This window comes from Anolis carolinensis, chromosome 1, assembly GCF_035594765.1.
Source record: "Anolis carolinensis isolate JA03-04 chromosome 1, rAnoCar3.1.pri, whole genome shotgun sequence".
Taxonomy (NCBI): domain Eukaryota; kingdom Metazoa; phylum Chordata; class Lepidosauria; order Squamata; family Dactyloidae; genus Anolis; species Anolis carolinensis.
Genome location: NC_085841.1, coordinates 120,988,476 through 121,007,897, shown reverse-complemented (window position 1 = coordinate 121,007,897; position 19,422 = coordinate 120,988,476). Strand labels below are relative to the sequence as shown.

Genomic DNA, 19,422 nt, shown 5'->3' with positions numbered 1-19,422 from the left:
GGAACAAGACCGAAAGCCAAGGTGTATTTGCCAAAGAGTTAAACAGGAATTCCCCAGCACTATCTTCTGAACTCATTCTTCTATGAAGGAATAAAAACACTGCACAGCAATGACTCCAATTTCCATCCCAAAGAAGCAGCCCAGAACAATACCATGATTATGGTATCAAAGGTTGCTGAGATGTCCTGCAAAACCAACAGGGATGCACTCCTCTAATTTACTCCGTGATGCAGTCTGCTCACCAAGGCTATATTTGTTTTATAGCTAGTATGAAGTTGTATTGAAAGGGAAGTAGATAATCTGTCCCCTCCAGGAAACCCTGGATCAGCGCAACCAAGCACACACTCCAGAATCTTTCCTGAGAACAGAATAATAGCAACTGACTTTTTAAAAAGCAATGATTTTACAATTGTTGCTTTTAGGCATGATGGAATCATCTTTTGTAGTAGAGAGGCACCTACCATTTGTTATAGCCAGTTTGTGAACCCCCTGACCACTTTTATAAGCTAGGAAGGGCAAAGATCCAGCGCCCACATGATAGATTTCAGCTTTTAATGTATTGCTTCCAACCTGCTCAGGCTATACAAATTGAAAAGTATCCATTATTGTGGAGAAGCAAGGTTCAAACATACATCCACCAGGACTGTATTAGAGAGCATGCAAGCTGAACTTTCTCTGTAGAGTGCTGTGTAAATTGCTCACAGCAGGCAAAGTCTACACTCTTTTTTTGTGGACTGAAATATAATAGGCATTTCAGCACACAAGACTGCTCCTTTGGACAACTGAGCAGGTGCAATGCCGGAAGAGAAGAATGCTTTGTCCCTTCGCCTTTTCTTTTATTGCTTTTATTTGCCACTACAGAATAGCCCTTTCAGTTCTAATCTATATTCTAGCTCAGTGTTTCTGTTATTATACTAATTATACCTCAATAGTTTCATCACCACCAGTTCCCTAGCAAAATAAGGATCTTGTTTATCAGTGCGCCATGGAAGAAGGCTGCAATTGTGTCTACCACCCTTGTAATTTCCTCACTCTGAAGGTCAACCATAGCTTCAACAGAATTGCTTCCTTGAAGCATCAAGAAAATCTCCAACATTCATTAGGAGGCTATCTAGATGTGTTAGCTTCTGGGATTGGAACATTTTAACCTGCCATCCAGACACTTCCAAGTTCTAGTGTGTCTAAGCTCTTGAAGGTTGGACTCAAAACGCTCTCAGATAGATAAAGAGATAGACAGACATTGTGTTTGTAAGCTGAATTGTATGGGTTCCTTGGTTTTTTTATGTTTAATAAAATATATACTTAAAGTGGTCCTTCACTATTGCAATTTTTTCATTTTACATGCGACTTCATTTTAAGAAAACTCACAAATTGTTTTTATCTCTCCCTCTCCCTCATGTCACTCCTCCTGCTGTGTGTCTTTGAAATAGATATTGAACTGCTGGCAGCTTGCAGAGAAGAGTTTCACAGGCGGCTAAAGGTTTACCATGCTTGGAAATCCAAAAATAAGAAGCGCAATGCAGAAACTGAACAGCGTGCTCCTAAATCAGTGACTGACTATGGTGAGAGCAAATGCTTTGTTTCTAAAATGCAGATAAAGTTAAGGGCATAACAGACATCTAAAGGTGCTTAAAAGTATTTTGGCAGCAGTACTCCTGGGAAAGCATGTATGTAGTATGTACCATGCCAAAACCCTTGGAATAGTGTCTCCAGTAGAATATTTGAAAATGTGTTACAAGCAGAAAGTCAGGTACATTGCATAATTTTGCCTGCAGAACAAATAGCATTAGATACTTTGGGAAACTGAAATGATATGTGCCATGGATGCACACTCTCCTCTCTTCCAGGACTGAATTTGTGTGAGCATGTTCATTTTGTTCCCCTGCATCCAACAAACAAAGTCTGGATGTACCTTTTGGACAAAAACATTCCATAACCTGTAATGAGAATGGAAAGGTTAGAGCAATAACCAGTTTGTTTTGTGAACTCCAAACATAGTGGATGTGCAAGTCAAATAATTGGCAGTGTGTTCAGGGCCGGCCCAAGGTAATTTTCAAGTGTAAGCGAACAGAATTTTGGCGCCCCCCCAAAACAATCGGATATCGAATTGTTGGCAGTTGTGAGGCTACCCTGAGTCCTCTTCAGGGTGAGAAGGGCGGGACACAAGTATGGGAAATAAATAAATAAATAAATAAAACCAAGACAGTAAAAAAAGAACACTCGAAAACAGGGGAATTCCAGACATGAAACAATCAGGGCCAGCTAACACCACCCAACAAAGATTCCCTCAGGCAGGAAGCAGCCAGCTATGAATATGTGAGGGACATTCAATGCTAATCAAGGTGGCCAACTGCAACATTCACACTTGCCTCAACCTCACAACCTCTGAGGATGCCTGCCATAGATGTGGGTGAAATGTCAGGAGAGAATGCTTCTGGAGCATGGCCAGACAGCCCAGAAAATGCACAGCAACTCAATAATGATAATGATAATTTTATTTCTTACCCGCTCAAGACGGTTGACAACATTGCTAGAACACATAATAATTTAAAAACACTCCGTAAAATATACATATGGAAACATATTTCCATAAAATACACAAAACAAAAAGGAGCCCCGGTAGCGAAGTGTGTTAAAGCACTGAGCTGCTGAACTTGCAGACCGAAAGGTCCCAGGTTCAAATCCCGGGAGCGAAATGAGCGCCCGCTGTTAGCTCCAGCTTTTGCCAACCTAGTAGTTCGAAAACATGCCAATGTGAGTAGATCAATAGGTACCACTTCCGGCGGGAAGGTAACGGTGCTCCATGCAGTCATGCTGGCCACATGACCTTGGAGGTGTCTACGGACAACACTGGCTCTTTGGCTTAGAAATGGAGATGAGCACCAACCCCCAGAGTCAGACATGACTGGACTTAACGTCAGGGGAAACCTTTACCTTTACCTTACACAAAACAAAAATTAGACATAGAGTGGAAGTTTAAACAATATCATGAAAAGGGCGAGAAATCTGCCCCTCTCCATATGGTATGAATCAGGGGTCCCCAAACTAAGGCCCGGGGGCCGGATGCGGCCCATCGAAGCCATTTATCCAGCCCCACGGCACAAGGGCAGAAGGGGGTTGGGCTAAGTAACCCAAGGGGTCTCTTCTTCTCTTACAACCATTATTATTATTATTATTATTATTATTATTATTATTATTATTATTATTATTAATATTGAGGCTGGGTGGCCATCTATCAGGGATGCTTTGCTTGTGCTTTTGGTGCACAGAGACAGAAGGTAGTTGGACTAAATGGCCCAAGGGGTCTCTTCCAATCCTATTATTATTATTATTATTATTATTATTATTATTATTATTATTATTATTATTAAGGCTGGGTGGCCATCTATCAGGGATGCTTTGCTTGTGCTTTTGGTGCACACAGGCAGAAGGGGGTTGAACTAAATGGCCCAAGGGGTCTCTTCCAATCCTATTATTATTATTATTATTATTATTATTATTATTATTATTATTATTATTGAGGCTGGGTGGCCATCTATCAGGGATGCTTTGCTTGTGCTTTTGGTGCACACAGGCAGAAGGGGGTTGGACTAAATGGCCCAAGGGGTCTCTTCCAAACCTCTTTCTTCTTCTTCTTCTTCTTCACATTGACGCTGGGTGGTCATCTGTCAGGGGTGCTTTGTTTGTGCTTTCGATGCACAAAGCAGAAGGGGATTGGACTCAATGGCCCAAAGGGTGTCTTCCAACCCTCTTTTTTATTGTTATTGTTATTATTTATTTATTTATTTAGATATTTATTTATTATTGCTCGGTGGCCAACTATAGTCTGGCCCTCCAACGGTCCGAAGGATCGTGAACTGGCCCCCTGTTTAAAAAGTTTGGGGACCCCTGGTATGAATAAAGAAATCCACAGGACTTAACTGGCTCTTGTATCTTTATTTCTCCATTGGAAGAAGTGAGGCACCGTGGAATTAACATAGTTTGACTCCACTTTCACTGCCACGGCTCAATGCTATGGAATCCTGGGAGTTATAGTTCGGTGAGGCATCTAAACTATTTGGCAGAGAAGGTTTAAAGACCTTATAAAACTACAATTCCCAGGGTTTCATAGCATTGAGCCATGGCAATGAAATTGGAGTCAAACTGCATTAATTCCAAAGTGCAGCTGCCCTTTGGTGAGATATATGCATCCCTCTGAAGTACACCACTACAATATACACTACAATATACCCTTAGGCCCTTTCTGTATTGCCATATAAAATGCAGGTTATCTGCTTTGAACTGGATTATATGGGAGTGTAGACTCAGATAACCCAGTTCAAGGCAGATAATGTGGATTATCTGCGTTGATAATCTGAATTATATGGTTATGTAGAAGAACCCATACCCTGCCATATAAGATCCAGACTATCTGCTCTGAACTGGATTATATGGCTGTGTAGATGCATATAATCCGGTTCAGTACATATGACCTGGATTATCTGCCTTCATAATCTCAATTATATGGTTATGTAGAAGAACCCATACCCTGCCATATAAAATCCAGACTATCTGCTCTGAACTGGATTATATGGCTGTATGGATGCATGTAATCCGGTTCAGTGCATATGACCTGGATTATCTGCCTTCATAATCTCAATTATGTGGTTATGTAGAAGAACCCATACCCTGCCATATAAAATCCAGACTATCTGCTCTGAACTGGATTATATGGCTGTGTAGATGCATATAATCTGGTTCAAAGCAGAAAATGTGGATTATCTGCCTTGATAATCTGTCTTCTATGGCTGTGAAGAAGGGGCCTTAGGAAACTATAAATCCTAGGAGTAGGCCCACATGTTCCAGCTTCTGGAACATGGCCAGGCAGCTGAAAAACCTGCGGCAACCCAGCCTCAGGCCCCTCCATTTCCCCCCTCAGTTGCCAAGTTGGCCCAGGCCTGCCCTGGAGACATGCCTGGCGAAATGCTGGGAACAGGGACGGGTTCCTACCTGCCCCGTCTTCATGGCTGAGAGGGTCCCCAAGGAGGTGCATGGCAGGGGCACAGGCCTGCTCGACCTGCCAGAGCTCCTTCCAGCCTCGGAGGGCTGCCGGGCGTTGCGGGAGGAATCCAGGAAGGGTGCAGGTGGAGCAGCAGGCCCAGAGGCCTGGCCTCAGGTCTTGTTCAGGGGCAAGAGGGCTGCAAGGGCGAGAGGGCCGAGTGCGAGAGAGGCATGAGTGGGCCGAGTGCGAGAGGGGCGTGAGTGGGCCGAGTGCGAGAGAGGCGTGAGTGGGCCGAGTGCGAGAGGGGCGTGAGTGGGCCGAGTGAGAGAGATGCGTGAGTGGGCCGAGTGCGAGAGGGGCGTGAGTGGGCCGAGTGCGAGAGGGGCGTGAGTGGGCCGAGTGCGAGAGAGGCGTGAGTGGGCCGAGTGCGAGAGAGGCGTGAGTGGGCCGAGTGCGAGAGGGGCGTGAGTGGGCTGAGTGCGAGAGAGGCGTGAGTGGGCCGAGTGCGAGAGGGGCGTGAGTGGGCCAAGTGCGAGAGAGGCGTGAGTGGGCCGAGTGCGAGAGGGGCGTGAGTGGGCCGAGTGAGAGAGATGCGTGAGTGGGCCGAGTGAGAGAGATGCGTGAGTGGGCCGAGTGCAACAGGGGTGTGAGTGGGCCGAGTGAGAGAGAGGCGCGAGTGGGCCGAGTGAGAGAGAGGTGCGAGTGGGCCGAGTGCGAGAGAGGCGTGAGTGGGCCGAGTGCGAGAGGGGCGTGAGTGGGCCGAGTGAGAGAGAGGCGCGAGTGGGCCGAGTGAGAGAGAGGCGCGAGTGGGCCGAGTGCGAGAGGGGCGTGAGTGGGCCGAGTGCGAGAGAGGCGTGAGTGGGCCGAGTGCGAGAGGGGCGTGAGTGGGCCGAGTGAGAGAGATGCGTGAGTGGGCCGAGTGCGAGAGGGGAGTGAGTGGGCCGAGTGAGAGAGAGGCGCGAGTGGGCCGAGTGCGAGAGAGGCGTGAGTGGGCCGAGTGCGAGAGGGGCATGAGTGGGACGAGTGAGAGAGAGGCGTGAGTGGGCCGAGTGAGAGAGAGGCGCGAGTGGGCCGAGTGAGAGAGAGGTGTGAGTGGGCCGAGTGCGAGAGAGGCGTGAGTGGGCCAAGTGCGAGAGGGGCGTGAGTGGGCCGAGTGAGAGAGATGCGTGAGTGGGCCGAGTGCGAGAGGGGCGCGAGTGGGCCGAGTGAGAGAGATGCGTGAGTGGGCCGAGTGTGAGAGAGGCGTGAGTGGGCCGAGTGCGAGAGGGGCGCGATTGAGCAGAGTGCGAGAGGGCCGCGAGTGGGACGAGTGCGAGAGATGCGCGAGTGGGCCGAGGAGTGCGAGAGGGAGCCTCAACAGCGCCCCCCTTGACGTGCGCCCGAAGCGGCCGCTTAAACGGCCTCCATTGTTGGACCGGCCCTGAGTGTGTTTCTGTTTTACAAAGAGTCCTGCTGATTTGTTCTAGTCAAAGCTTTAATCATCAGCAGAAATAATCATTGGCAGAAGCAGCTGGTTCACACTTGCCAATAGGCAAACATAGTCTGAACATGGATAACTATTCCAAGGACTTGATTAAGTTTGATTATTATTATTACAAATAAACATACTGGCCATGCTTTCCATTTCCAGTTTTAATCTAAAACTTGTGAGTTTTTGTTTTGAAGCATATGTTGACTCGAAACCACTTGATCACAAAGTATTCCTGTTCTTAGCAACAGTTATTGTTCCCAGATCTTAAACTTGTAATGCCTTCTAGGTAGTTTGGCAGATTAGAGATGTTTAGTTAATACGTATATGGAGATTATGCTAGAGATCCGTTAAAAGTCCAGTAATGTTTATCCCAATTGCTGTCAGCACTAAACAAATGGAAAGAAAATGCCTCTCATTCTTTTTCTGCAGAGAGATGGGAATTACCAGATGGTTGTGTTATATTTGATGAATGCATCCTTCTGATAATAATGTTCCCACGTTTAATCATTTCCAAGTTCCATATCATTTTACAGCTACTGCAGTTAAGATGGACATATCTGTGCAAGATGTCTGTTTATTTCATTTAGAGAAAAAAACTATTTTAAGTAGAGAAAACTTTTTTCCTTGCTGGTTGAAATTTCCTATTTGCTAAGGATCTAAGCCTTCTTTCAACCATTGTAGGGAGACATTTTGCTGGACGAGACATTCATTGGAACATCCTTTTTAGGAAACACAACAATATCGAATTGTGTATCTCTATGCAGCAGGAGTTTTGTTATGCTTACAGAAGGAGCTAGATTTTATATAGCTGGTTGTCCTGCTAGCATATCTAAGAAAGGGCAAATTAGACTTAGCATAAACTTTTGGTAATGAGAGTGGGACAACATTGTCCATCCTTTTTTTAAAGTTTGCATCATAACATTGGGAATACTGGATCAGACCTCAAGTCTATCTATTTCTTGTTTTGATTTATTTGTTTTAAATTGTATTTAATCTACCTTGTCTCAGTAATTCTTAGCAAAGTATACAATTTGTAGAATGATTCAATATAAAACTATACTGGCATAAAACCAATGCTAAGATCTAAGCAAACAAGCTAAGCAGCAGTCAGTCAGGGAGCATCAGCTCCAGAATTGTCTTCTCATAGTAACCCATGGGAAGTCTAAAAGCAGGAACCAAGGGAAATTGCTCTGTCCGATTGTTCTCCCCTACAAAGGTTGTCCAAAGGCATCCTGAAGTCAATACAATTGAGAACCTTGGTTTCCATGACATAGTCATGGCTAGACTAAGCAGATTTCTTGCCTGTCTTCCTGGACACAAATATTTCACTTCTTGCAGATTCCCAAGTTAGCTATGGTTTACCATTAAGCTGGTTTTGACATACCATATCTGAAACAGACTTTTCCCTCTTCTATAAAACTTTTTGACCTGTTTTGCAAGTGAGAGAAAGTGAAATCTAAGGCAGATATTCATATCATGCAACGTATGCCTTACATCCAACCTGTTTCTTATCAATCTCGTTTGTTGAATGATGCTCTTCATTGCACTGTTGAAATGTTAATTTTTCCACATTGATGAGGTTGAAATGTTATCTGGTGTCTTCAGTATCAAATGTTTGTTTGCAGATTTTGCTCCATTTATGAACAACTCAAGTAAGTGGGAGAGCTGGAATCTTTCAGCTGATTTTAAAGGCTGGGAAAACTTAGGCTTTGTTTTACTAACACAGTGGTGTTTTGCTATGCTTATCTAAATCAAGATCTATTCAGTAAAAAAAAATTGGTCTAAAAGTGCTTAAGGAATGCTGGTGGTGGAGAAACAGTGACTAAAGAAGATGGAAAGATTATCCTAGAAATATTGTAGTATTTGTAAGAAGGAGTAATTGTTCTGAATTATAAATCTGTATACCAATTTTTCACCATATATACCTATAGCAAAACACTAGCATTGTCATTAATGAACTAACCTTTGGAACAAAAAAAACCATTTAATGGGCTCAGTATAAAAGAGGCTTACTGTCTGTGTTACATGAAAGACCCTTGGTTCACTGTGCAGTTGATTTTTAATTGCGGAGTGCAGGTGTACACAACAATGAGAAAAAAGACCTCTCAGATGCAGTCTAATTCTCTGAAAAGCTCCTTAACTCATGCTTCACCACTGGGAACACTAGAGAAGCCAATGCCTTCATTTGCCACAAAGTACATAGAGATAATTTATAGAAATTGATTAAATCCTTTCTCAGGCCAAGTGATTCAAATGGAATTAAACAGAACTCTCAATTTTCCTAGATAAAAATTTCCAGAATATTATCCATGCTAATGTTTTCTGGTATAGTAGTTGAATATTGGACTGTGACTCTATGGAGTTCGAATCCCTGCTCAGCTATGGAAACCCACTGTGTAACTTTGGGGAAGTCACACTCTCAACCTCAGAGGAAGGCAAAGGCAAACCACCTCTAAACAAATATTGCTATGGAAGCCCCATGATTGCCTTAAATCAGTAACGACTTGAAGTCACACAGCAACAGAAATTATGTTTGCTGTTAATATTGATTGATAAATGGCACATAATTATGAATAAAACCTAGTAGATGTTGTCTTTTTCTAAAAGGTCTTTTTCCTCATTAGCTTGTTTTCTTTTTACAAAGATTTGACTTTATTCACCAATATACTAATGATGGGACATCTTTCAGCAGATACTGCTTTCTATTGAGGGCTTAAGCAGTTGTCATTTCTATATGTATAGATTCAGTATTTCTGAGAGCAATACACATTTTTTTTCTGTTCATAGTTACAAACATCTTGTCTGTAGATATGAAAAGGACATTTATAAATACGATCTGACAGCAGTTTCCTCCATTTTACTTGAACCCAAATCCAAAGCTGCATTCATTGCATAATGCTGTATTGGCTTGCAATTAGAGCAACTTGTTATTTTGTTTCCTTTGTATTTAATTGCTCAACTGTGTTTTGTGTTAGTTAATCATAATAAGCTGAAGTTTATAACTGCTACTTTTGAAATCACATAATAGTTCTTTCTTAGGTGTATGCAAACAAAATAAATTAATCTAGAATAGTCTACAGTGGATCCTTAGTATCTACTAGGGTTTGGTTTCAGGACTATTTCACACCCATGGATACCAAAATCAATGGATACTCAAGTCCCATCATGTACAGTGGCACAATAAAATGGTGTTTTTGATATAAAATGGCAAAATCGAGGTTTGCTTTTTATGTTTATTTTTCCTTTATGGAATATTTTCAAGCGGTGATTCATGGATGTAGATATGGATATGGAGGGCCAATTCTAGTCAGGCTCAATTAACTCTAGCAGGTTTTGGTGAATATGAACATGTTTATATGAGTGCATCAGAAACTTGTAATGCTACCTTATTTTAAACTGTGATCCAATGGGAATTGGAAGAAATCATTTGTTTATATTTTCCCTCCTGCCCTCAGAATTTATAGTGGCATTTTCAAACTTTTTTTTTTTTTTTGCTTTCTGCACAGATTTTTTAAAAAAGTATCTTTTAAGAGAGAGAAAGTGACATATAAATAAGTATAACAGCAACAACAAATGATGGCACTACATGGGGATTTTGTTGCTTGGCTGCAGATTTTTTTTACACTTGTTATTTCTTGTAGCTCAACAGAATGCAGCAAGTCAGCTTGCTGCAAGGCCGCAACAGGAGGTTGAAGTGAATCGGCAGCAGCGTTATTTCCGTATTCCCTTCATACGCCCAGCAGACCAATACAAAGATCCCCAGAACAAGAAGAAAGGTTGGTGGTATGCCCACTTTGATGGACCATGGATTGCACGTCAGATGGAGCTTCATCCCGACAAGCCCCCCATCTTGCTAGTAGCCGGTTGGTATTTAGTTTGGTTTTGTCTTAAAATTAGAATGTCATGCTACCTGTCCATATGATGGGTTTTCAACCAAGCAGTTAGTTTCCTTTTTTGAATTTCTACACATTTTGCTTGATGTTTATATCCAGGACAATGTACCTTATTTTAAATATAGAGGTGTTGTTCGTCTTCATAAAGCTATGGTAGCTGTAAGTAGGTGAGAACCATGGTCCTCAGACATTGTTAGACTGCAACAACATGTCTTTTCAAGCAAGCATTTAGGGAGTGAGATGAAGTAGTCAAGATAACTTCGGGATTGGTGCAATGTCGAATGTTCTATGTTTTATGTTTGTCTATGTATGATAGTTTACCGGTTTTAATCTATGCTATGCTATAATATGCTATTTTAGTTATGTTATTAATTTTATATTTTGTGAGGCATTGAATTTGCCATTTATTTTGTTGTGAATTTCTTTGAGTCCCCCTAGGGGTTGAGAAAAATGGTATAGAAATGAAATGAAATGAATAAATAAATAGGTTTTGAGGGCCAAACGATAATGGAAGTCTCAATCCAATAATGTCCAATTCTCCTTTCCAGGTTCTATTAGGAATTACAATTCCTTGCTCTTTAAACAATGTCTCAGTGCTTGGGGTTTTTATTGCTCATCATTTGGTTTTACATTACAGATAGGTCCCTAATTCTTTCAGTAGTGAATTGAACTACTGCCTCAAGGAGCTATTTGTGAACACATACACATTTATTGTGGTTCTCAGGCAATATGATTAAATGGAAATAATTCCTGTTTTGACTGTTGCTTCATTCCTAATCCCCTGAGCCTGTCTCTAAAGTGAAATTTGTTCTTATCTAAAATAATTGTTGGTTTGGTTCAGTGCTGCAGATACTAGAAACCCAAGGTGCCCTTTGTGAAATATCATCTTTTCTCCATTGTAGGCAAAGACGATATGGAAATGTGTGAGCTGAATCTTGAAGAGACTGGCTTGACTCGGAAGCGTGGGGCTGAGATTTTGCCGAGGCAGTTCGAGGAGATCTGGGAGCGCTGTGGGGGAATCCAGTATCTTCAAAATGCAATAGAGAGCAAACAAGCTCGGCCTACTTACGCAACGGCTATGTTGCAGAACCTGTTGAAATAAATACGTAGTCACTTTGCACATTCACCTTTGGTGTTTTGAGACCTTCTCCCACCTTAACAATAAAGGGAAATTGTGCCTCTGAGTAACAGAGGACTCTTATGCAGTCTATAATCATATAGAGATATTTAATATAAACAGATTTTATTAATGTGGAGGTTTTTAATTTGTACTTCTGACGTTTGTGTAGTTAATTCACTAGTTCCTTGGTTCTAAACATTTGTTTCAGTCAAGTATCTGGTTTGCATTTGTTCATACGTTGACTCTTTTTCATATAGCATCTCTCATAACACTAATAATGCTGTAATGTAGAGTAACATATTATCAGGAACTAAGTACGTAACTACAATGAGCTGTGTTGACCTTTCTTCCTAAAGAGTACCTCATTTGTAATACTCAGAATGTTAAATTTCTTCAAGGTAATGTAGCACAGTGTCCCTCACCATGGTGCCTTCCAGATCTTTGTGGCTACAACTACTGTCAGCCTTTATAAAGCAGGCCGGGGATGATGGGCATTGCTATCCAATACATCTGGAGGGTGCTGGGTTGAGGAGAGTATAGTGTAACACGAAGGCAATATTGCATCTTTTAACTGGGATTGTGAGGCCTTAATATTAACTTCTTTTCTTCAGAAGTTAAAACAAACTTTTATAAGATGAAAGACAGCATGTGCAGATTGTGAAAGCTGTTTGACTTATGCATTCACTTATAAAAACATTTTTGACATGTCTCTTAGGTAAACTGCAGGAGCTCACTTAAAAGCAGAACGGTTATGTATGAAGTACATTAATAATAATGGAGATACTGAACATTTTGGTGAACATTTAAGTAGCTGAATTTGTGTGCGTGTGTTTTTTCCTTTTTTAAACAACGTTTATTTTTACAATATGAATTCCTTTTTGTTTTGTTTTTATTTTTCTGTCCTACGTTTCTTAGAAATCCTTTATCAGTCTGTTAGATGTTCCTTCACAAATAGTACCCATAATATATCTCTAAATACAGTTAGAACTGCAAGCATAAGGGAAACAGCTTCCATTTTTGGCGAGAATGAAAACCTGATTGGAGTATGCGAAGATGAATTTTGTACTTTCTTTGTACTTTTATGAAATGCTCCCGGATTAGGTGGCTTTTCTCAGACTCTTTTCATACTTTTGATGAGTGACACAGCACTGGAATTTCTAATCATGATTCTCTTCTTCAAATGACTTGGCTTCATAGCATTTCATCTAATAAACCTTTTCATCTAATCTTGCAGGTTATTTTTTTATAGCTAATCTCCCAATATCAGACTTCATAGGTAGTTCTTTTTTGACCATGCTATCCTTGATGGTAATTGAAATTTTATTTTATAATGATTACTAGTTTCCTACATATTTAACTTGCCTTTTTGATATTAATGGTTAGCTCCTATTGCTTGTTCATATCAACCAAATAAGCCTGGGTTTTATCTCAGTATTAGGAGATTTGGGGGAAATAAAACAACATTGTCTGTGGGTTTTTTAAAAAAATCCCTAAATACAGACTACACTTGGGAATTATTTCATTCCCTTAATATATATTTTAAAAAAAGAACACATTACATCTGATTTTTAAATTTTCAAATGTCCTTTTCATTGCCTTTTGCCACAGCATGTCTGCTGGCAGAAATACTATTCATGTTATATGAGTTATAGGCAATTTAACTTATTAAATTAATATTTATAACCCCCTTGTTATCTGAACATGTTTTGGGATCCTCGAAATGGTCATATGTTTCCACTTTACATTGATACAATTACTTCCCAGATCCACATGCTCTAAGTCCAACAAGCAAATGTTTGATGTAGCTAGCTTTGGCATTCGGTCTGTTTCTACCCCAACTATTTATTGATTGTATATACCCTCAAAATCCATCAGAAGTTGCATATGAATTCTTGATAAAACATTAAGAACCAGTGGTTGTAAATTAAGACTTCTTCCAAGAGGAGAAAATAATTTGTCCCACTCAAGAAAGTTTTGATTTCTGCTTTCTCACCCCCTTAAGCTTTGATTTCCTAGGCCGTCCCAGAGGCACCACAACCCTCAGGAATGGGTTTTTGTCCTCAAGTTTTGCCATGTGGAATAAATACAAAACCAAATAGACTGGCATCCTATTGAGTATTGTGACTGGAATTCCACTTGGATCAGTTTTCAAAGTCTTAAGTTCATGTGTGTTCATGAGTTCAGGAGCATCTACATCCAGCAAGAAGACTCTGTTCTGCAACACACTTAGGTATGTGCAGGAATGAACTCACTGGGATTTTGTTCCTGGAAATCCACATTTCTACTCAGAAGATCCTGCTCAAGGTGAACTAGTACCAGATGAAAACTTCTACTAAAACATAAATTAGTACATTAGAAACCTTGATGAATAATGTTGAACTAGGTCCAGGCCATAGGATCAGGCAGCCTTTTCATTCGCAGGGTATATATGGACTGATAGGAGGTGGATTGGGAACGGTTGGCACAGGGTATAGTTAGTTAGGCTTGGTGCCCTTTCCCTTCACTTCCCATACTATGTCAGAAAGGCGCACATACCGTTTCCTTGTGAAAATACTTGCATAAACACTTTCTTTAAGCTCCCTATTGTGTTTTTGCTCTCTATGGTGTACTGGATAACTGTGTAGTAAGTTGGAGAAGATGAACCCTAAAACTTGAACACAATAGTTCACATTTGAAAGTTTACAAGGGCCCACAGTACATCTTGCTAGTTGCCCGTGCATGGTGTAGTGAATTGTATACTTTAGGAATAGATAAGGTCTCAGAGAAGGGCATGTTTAAGTGGACTCGCATAGGCTTTGCTTTCTCTCTTCCACAAATCTCTTGTTCTTACCATTCCAGTGTCTTATTTTTTAGTTAGTACATCCTGTTTACAGATAATACATTCAATACAGGTTACACCCAGTTGGTCTTTTACCAATTGGGCCTTCTGTTTTGTTTTAAGTGGGACTTTGGGCCAAATTGCTGAAGATTTTTAGTATTGTATTTGTGGGTTTTTTCAGCTGTGGAGGAAGGTGCAAATGAATATGAAGCAACATTGGAGAGGAAAGGATGCGCAATCTCCTCTTTGGAAGCATGTTCCCCAATAAAAGATACATCGCCTTCATGTTTTTCTTCATTTGGGTCAGAATGCAGCATGGAGGGCAAGATCAACTAGGAAAGTTACTTTTAGAATTAAGCCACATTTCTTCCCATTGTTGCTTCCATCATACAGATCCAAGAGCAACTGTTTGCCCCCAAATAATTTCTGACTTTAGTTGGTTCAGATCTTTTGATGATTATTGTTTAATCAAATTTAACTATTGAATTCCATACTTAAATTTCATTAAATTTAAGTATGTAATTCCTTCAATAGCTCACTATTTGATATGGTACTTGTTACCTCATTTGGATTTAATAGTCATTTAGATGGTGCTGATGTTTAAGGAAGGGAGCAAAAAATAATTGGGGAGGCATTGATGAATTGTATGTTATGTGTATGCTGGGCACAGTATTTTTTCTGAATTTTATATTCAGGGAGGGATGCATTCCTAGTTCTTCAGTACTTCTCATTTCCATATATCTTAGGCGTCTTCTCAAACCGATTTTTGAACAGAGTTGAGTCTGCTTGCTTCATTTTGTGGGATAGTTCCTGCTGATCTCAGCCACTCACTTTCTTTGGTATGATTGTGGAAGGTTTCTTACAAACAACCCAATAAATTGATAAGTGCCACCACAAGTATAAACAGAAAGGTCAAATGTACACATTTCTCTTTTAGTTTCATTTTTGGGTTATAATTTAAATTATCTACAAGAGTTTCTAAAAGAGGATGCTCTGTGATTTATTGAGGTGTACAGCATTTATAATTGCAGAAATGTGTTCATTTGCATCTGCCTATGAAGAAAAATGAGTTACGGTGTGGGTCATCAAACAAAATAAGAAGTGCATAAATGAGATGTCATATTAACATTACTAACAGTGAGGTTAGTTGGGCTGCTGAATATTGCATCTCATGTCTTCCATATGATCCTACTTGACATTTTAGCATGAAAATTAATTGCAAACGTGTGCTGCTCAGTAGGACTTAATGTATAAGTTGGAACTACAAAATGTTTCCTGCTGTTTTCATATTCATGATCTTTCTGATGTGAAAACCCTAGGAAGACCAACTGATAAATGTATGTATATCATGTAATTAATCCTGAATGTGTGACACATTTTGTTTTGAGGGGATTTAATGTGATATAAAGATCTCCTTGTAGTGTTTGGCCTGTGATGGTTGTTTTTCATTTAGACACCACCATATTCTGATTGCAGCCAAGTGATGATGAAAATGCAGTTCTGAATTTAACCTAAGTCTCAGGATGCAGCAGTCAGAGTTACAGACGCAAGATCTGCACATCTATTGCCCTTCAGAAAACAGCACAATGTCATGAGTATTCCATCCCATCCCATCCATCTTCTTTAATTATATCTATTTTAATCTCTTGCTTTCCCCCCTCCTAAACCATTTCAAGTAGTTTGTCAAATGACCTTAATTATGTACTGAAAATTGCAGCAAAATAAATTTACTCTGCTGATCTCACTAGAGTTTTATTTATTTAAGAAAGAATGGGAATGAGCTGAGAGTTGTGAAAACTCAATTTGCTTTCTCTCCAATTTGATGTATGTAGCATATTTCAAAGGAACGGAATACCAGCTTCTTTTCAAATGAGTTTTATCAACTGGCTTATAATGAGAAAGGAAACTTTTTAGAAATGAGGTGAAGATGCTACCTAGGCTTGTTTTAGAATCATAGAGATTTTAAAAACGGTGTTTGCCTCATCGCAGGTTGAGTTCCCACTGTCAGCCCCAGCTTCTGCCAACCTAGCAGTTTGAAAACGTGCAAATGTGAGTAGATAAATAGGTACCGCTCCAGTGGGAAGGTAACAACGCTCCATGCAGTCATGCTGGCCACATGACCTAGGAGGTGTCTACAGACAACGCCATCTCTTCAGCTTAGAAATGGAGATGAGCACCACGCCCCAGAGTCGGACACGACTAGACTTAATGTCAGGGGAAAACCTTTACCTTTACTATGGAGAGAGAGAGAGGGAGAACATTAGTGATGATTTTTGTTCAGATTGTGACTTTCCCCCTCAGTATCCTCAGTTTATTTTTTAAAGAAAGAACCTATAGGTATAATTATAATTATTATGGAACAGAATAGAGACAAGGCTTTTAACAGAAGTCCAGTTAAATAATTTTATTGTTTTATTGAAATAGAAAACATTCTCATCCAGCAAAGATATTTGGTAATTTATATTGGATATTGGTAAATTATAGTCAAGAACAATTGTTTCATTATTAAAACTAAAGTGTAAAAATGACTACTATTGCTTGGCTAGTAGAAATTGGTATGAATAAACACATACAAAAAATAGTTCTGAAGTGAAAATATAGTGACAACCTTGAGAAGTCTAACTTCTATAGCCACCAGGAATACCCGGTGTGTCTGAGATGAGACGTCTCTGCAGGTATTTCCTAGAAATGTCATCTAAGCTGTGAAACAGTACCTTGGCTTCCATGTAGGCTCCCCAGTGATTTCAAGATTCTTCATTTATACATAAGGAATATTATACCACTAAGCACTGTAAACTCAACTCAAAAATAAAAAACGACCACCAACGTCTGGGACACCTACTTCTAATGTAACATCTACGAGCCACATGAGAATGTAACTTGGTAGGCAATTTTCTTAACATCATGGAAAAATAAATACGTAAAGATTAGCTCAGCTTTTATGAATAATGGCTCTGAATAGTAAACATATCTTAAATGCAATTAACCATTTTACTGCTTGGATAAGCTGTAATACCTAAATGCACACAGGAAGGAGGTGGTTCGGGGTACCATGGATTATACCCAGAGCAGAAATGCACTTGATAATGGAAGTAAAACCTGCTTTTCAGTAAGGAAGTAAGCAATGTTAAACCCCAGTAAAATACTGCCACTTAGAGCTCTGTTCCTAAGCACATCTACTTGAAAGGTATTGTGGCTTTGGACATTTTGTACAAACGGAGAGGGAGAGGAAGTGTAGTATGAGCTGTGCTGCCTCTTTCTTTGCTTCTTTAGAACATCTGAAGTGAGCTGGTAAAATACAAATACACTTCAGCCCCTCTAACATGTGACTCTCTTCCGGGTACTACCCACTTTGTTTCAAGCATCCAAAATACTTGATCTTTAAAAGCAGAACAGGTTGTTCCTTTTGTGTAGTGTTTACTGTATAGTACTATAGTTTAAAATAACAACTACATACTAGGTGTGCCTGGATGCTGCTAAGTGAGAAGTCTTGTACATGAGTGTTTTGGTTCTGGTGTACAGTGTTCCCTCACTACTTCGCGGTTCACTTTTTGCGCCCTCGCTGTTTCACGGGTTTTTAATAAACAATAAAATAGTATAAATCAAAAAATAATATTATAAATCCCTTATAAATCCCTCTTTCTACTTCCTTCCTAAGGAGAAGCCTAAGATAGGGAGAGAAAAGGAGGCTGAAGCAGTTTTGTTTTCACCTCACAAGGCAGCGGCAGCGGCGGGAGTGTGCATGCACGTGCTTGAGAGGCGAGGAGGGGACAGAGACGCTACTTGTAAACAATACAAATATAGGGTCCCTACTTCATGGATTTCACTTTTCGCGGGTGGTCCTGGAACGTAACCCCCGCAATGAGGGAACACTGTATTGTGAAGACTGTATTGTACATGGTATGTTGCAGCTTTTGCCAACCCAATAATCTCCAAAGTCTGGGTAACATCAAATGCATCTCCTCTTATACAAAATGCAAAGTATACTGGCTAATTCTAAAACCAATATTTTACAGAGCATTTGTTTCAGGTAAAGAAGAATAGTAATTTGAATATATGTTTTATTTTATTGAATATCATTGTATACTAAGGCTAAAACCTGACAACTGGCTGAGAAATTAAGCATTATCAAAAATCATGTTGCACCCTTTGAATAAGCTTTCAATCTCTGTATTATGCACCTCCTGTCATTACACATAAAATATTTACTAACACATTTCTTTCCCCATTATTTAGTATATATATATATAAACCATTTTGCTGCCCTTTTCAGAATTTGGGATAGAATACCATAAGTTTTAACATTTCCAGCACAAACTTCTGCATCTGCACCTAAGCTTTAAAATAACAAAAAATATTTAATATATAAACACTGTACAGTTATTAAATATATTTAGCACTGTATTTTTGATAATGTGTATTACGGATAATGAAATTCAGCAGTTCTGAGGACAGTAGATGCAGCCACTTTTTATAGCAAAAATAAACTTCAGTTAAAGTGTTCTTTGCCTTTATGGGGAAAATAGATTGGTAGCCTTCTGAAGTCTTTGATGCTGCTCTTCTCAAAGACTCCTTTGGTGAGTGAATATCACAAGAGGTCCTCTTGCTAAAAAAAAAAAAAGGGGGGGGGGAGAAAAAGCCTATCAAAAGAAGTATTTTTTTTTTTAAAAAAAAGGTTTAAACCAACACTGATTCAAAAGCCATCTAGGAAAGACTTAATTTTTGGACTGAAGTGTTTGCCCTTGCCTTTAAGACTTCTGCTCAAATAAAATCTCACACACATATATTTCTCTTTTTGTAGCTTTCCTAGATTTTCATTGAAAAGTTGGAGAATTTCACCCACACACGGTGGCCTAAATGCTGTTGTTCAACCTTACTAGATTAAATCAATTGACTCAATGGAGTTAGTATCTATGTGTTAGTATCACATTATTAACAGTTGAGTGAATAGCCCTACTCTATTTGGGACTGACCAATAGGATAACAGCCATCGTGTGGGATTATCCAGCAAGTCTCCCTATCCACACTTTGTCAATAGTGGACAATTTGGAAGGCTCTTCTGGTTCAAATTTTTTTATATGTAAGAGTATCCTAATATTGCTGAAGTAAGTTCATTTATTTCGTGTCAAAAGCATTGTA

At 39.9% G+C, this 19,422-nt stretch overlaps 2 protein-coding genes across 10 annotated transcripts in view; one reads left to right on the top strand and one right to left on the bottom strand.

Moving 5' to 3' along the window:
• The window catches only part of myo6 (myosin VI), a 159,187-nt gene extending 143,160 nt beyond the window's left edge, over positions 1-16,027 (top strand). For 4 of the 6 annotated variants that reach the window (XM_008122043.3, XM_062981542.1, XM_008122032.3 and 1 more), the window contains 4 exons: positions 1,431-1,562; positions 8,078-8,104; positions 10,094-10,315; positions 11,248-16,027. In XM_008122043.3, coding sequence (XP_008120250.1) covers positions 1,431-1,562; positions 8,078-8,104; positions 10,094-10,315; positions 11,248-11,447 — 581 coding nt within the window. In that variant the 3' untranslated portion in view covers positions 11,448-16,027. The remainder of the gene's footprint in view (positions 1-1,430; positions 1,563-8,077; positions 8,105-10,093; positions 10,316-11,247) is intronic. The other 2 variants (XM_008122048.3, XM_003215680.4) reach the window with 1 other exon arrangement.
• Positions 16,028-16,672: 645 nt separating this feature from the next.
• Positions 16,673-19,422, bottom strand: part of impg1 (interphotoreceptor matrix proteoglycan 1) — a 108,769-nt gene continuing 106,019 nt past the window's right edge. For all 4 annotated transcript variants that reach the window (XM_062981573.1, XM_062981563.1, XM_016998304.2 and 1 more), the window contains one exon: positions 16,673-18,889. The gene's annotated coding sequence lies outside the window, so the exon portion shown is untranslated. The remainder of the gene's footprint in view (positions 18,890-19,422) is intronic.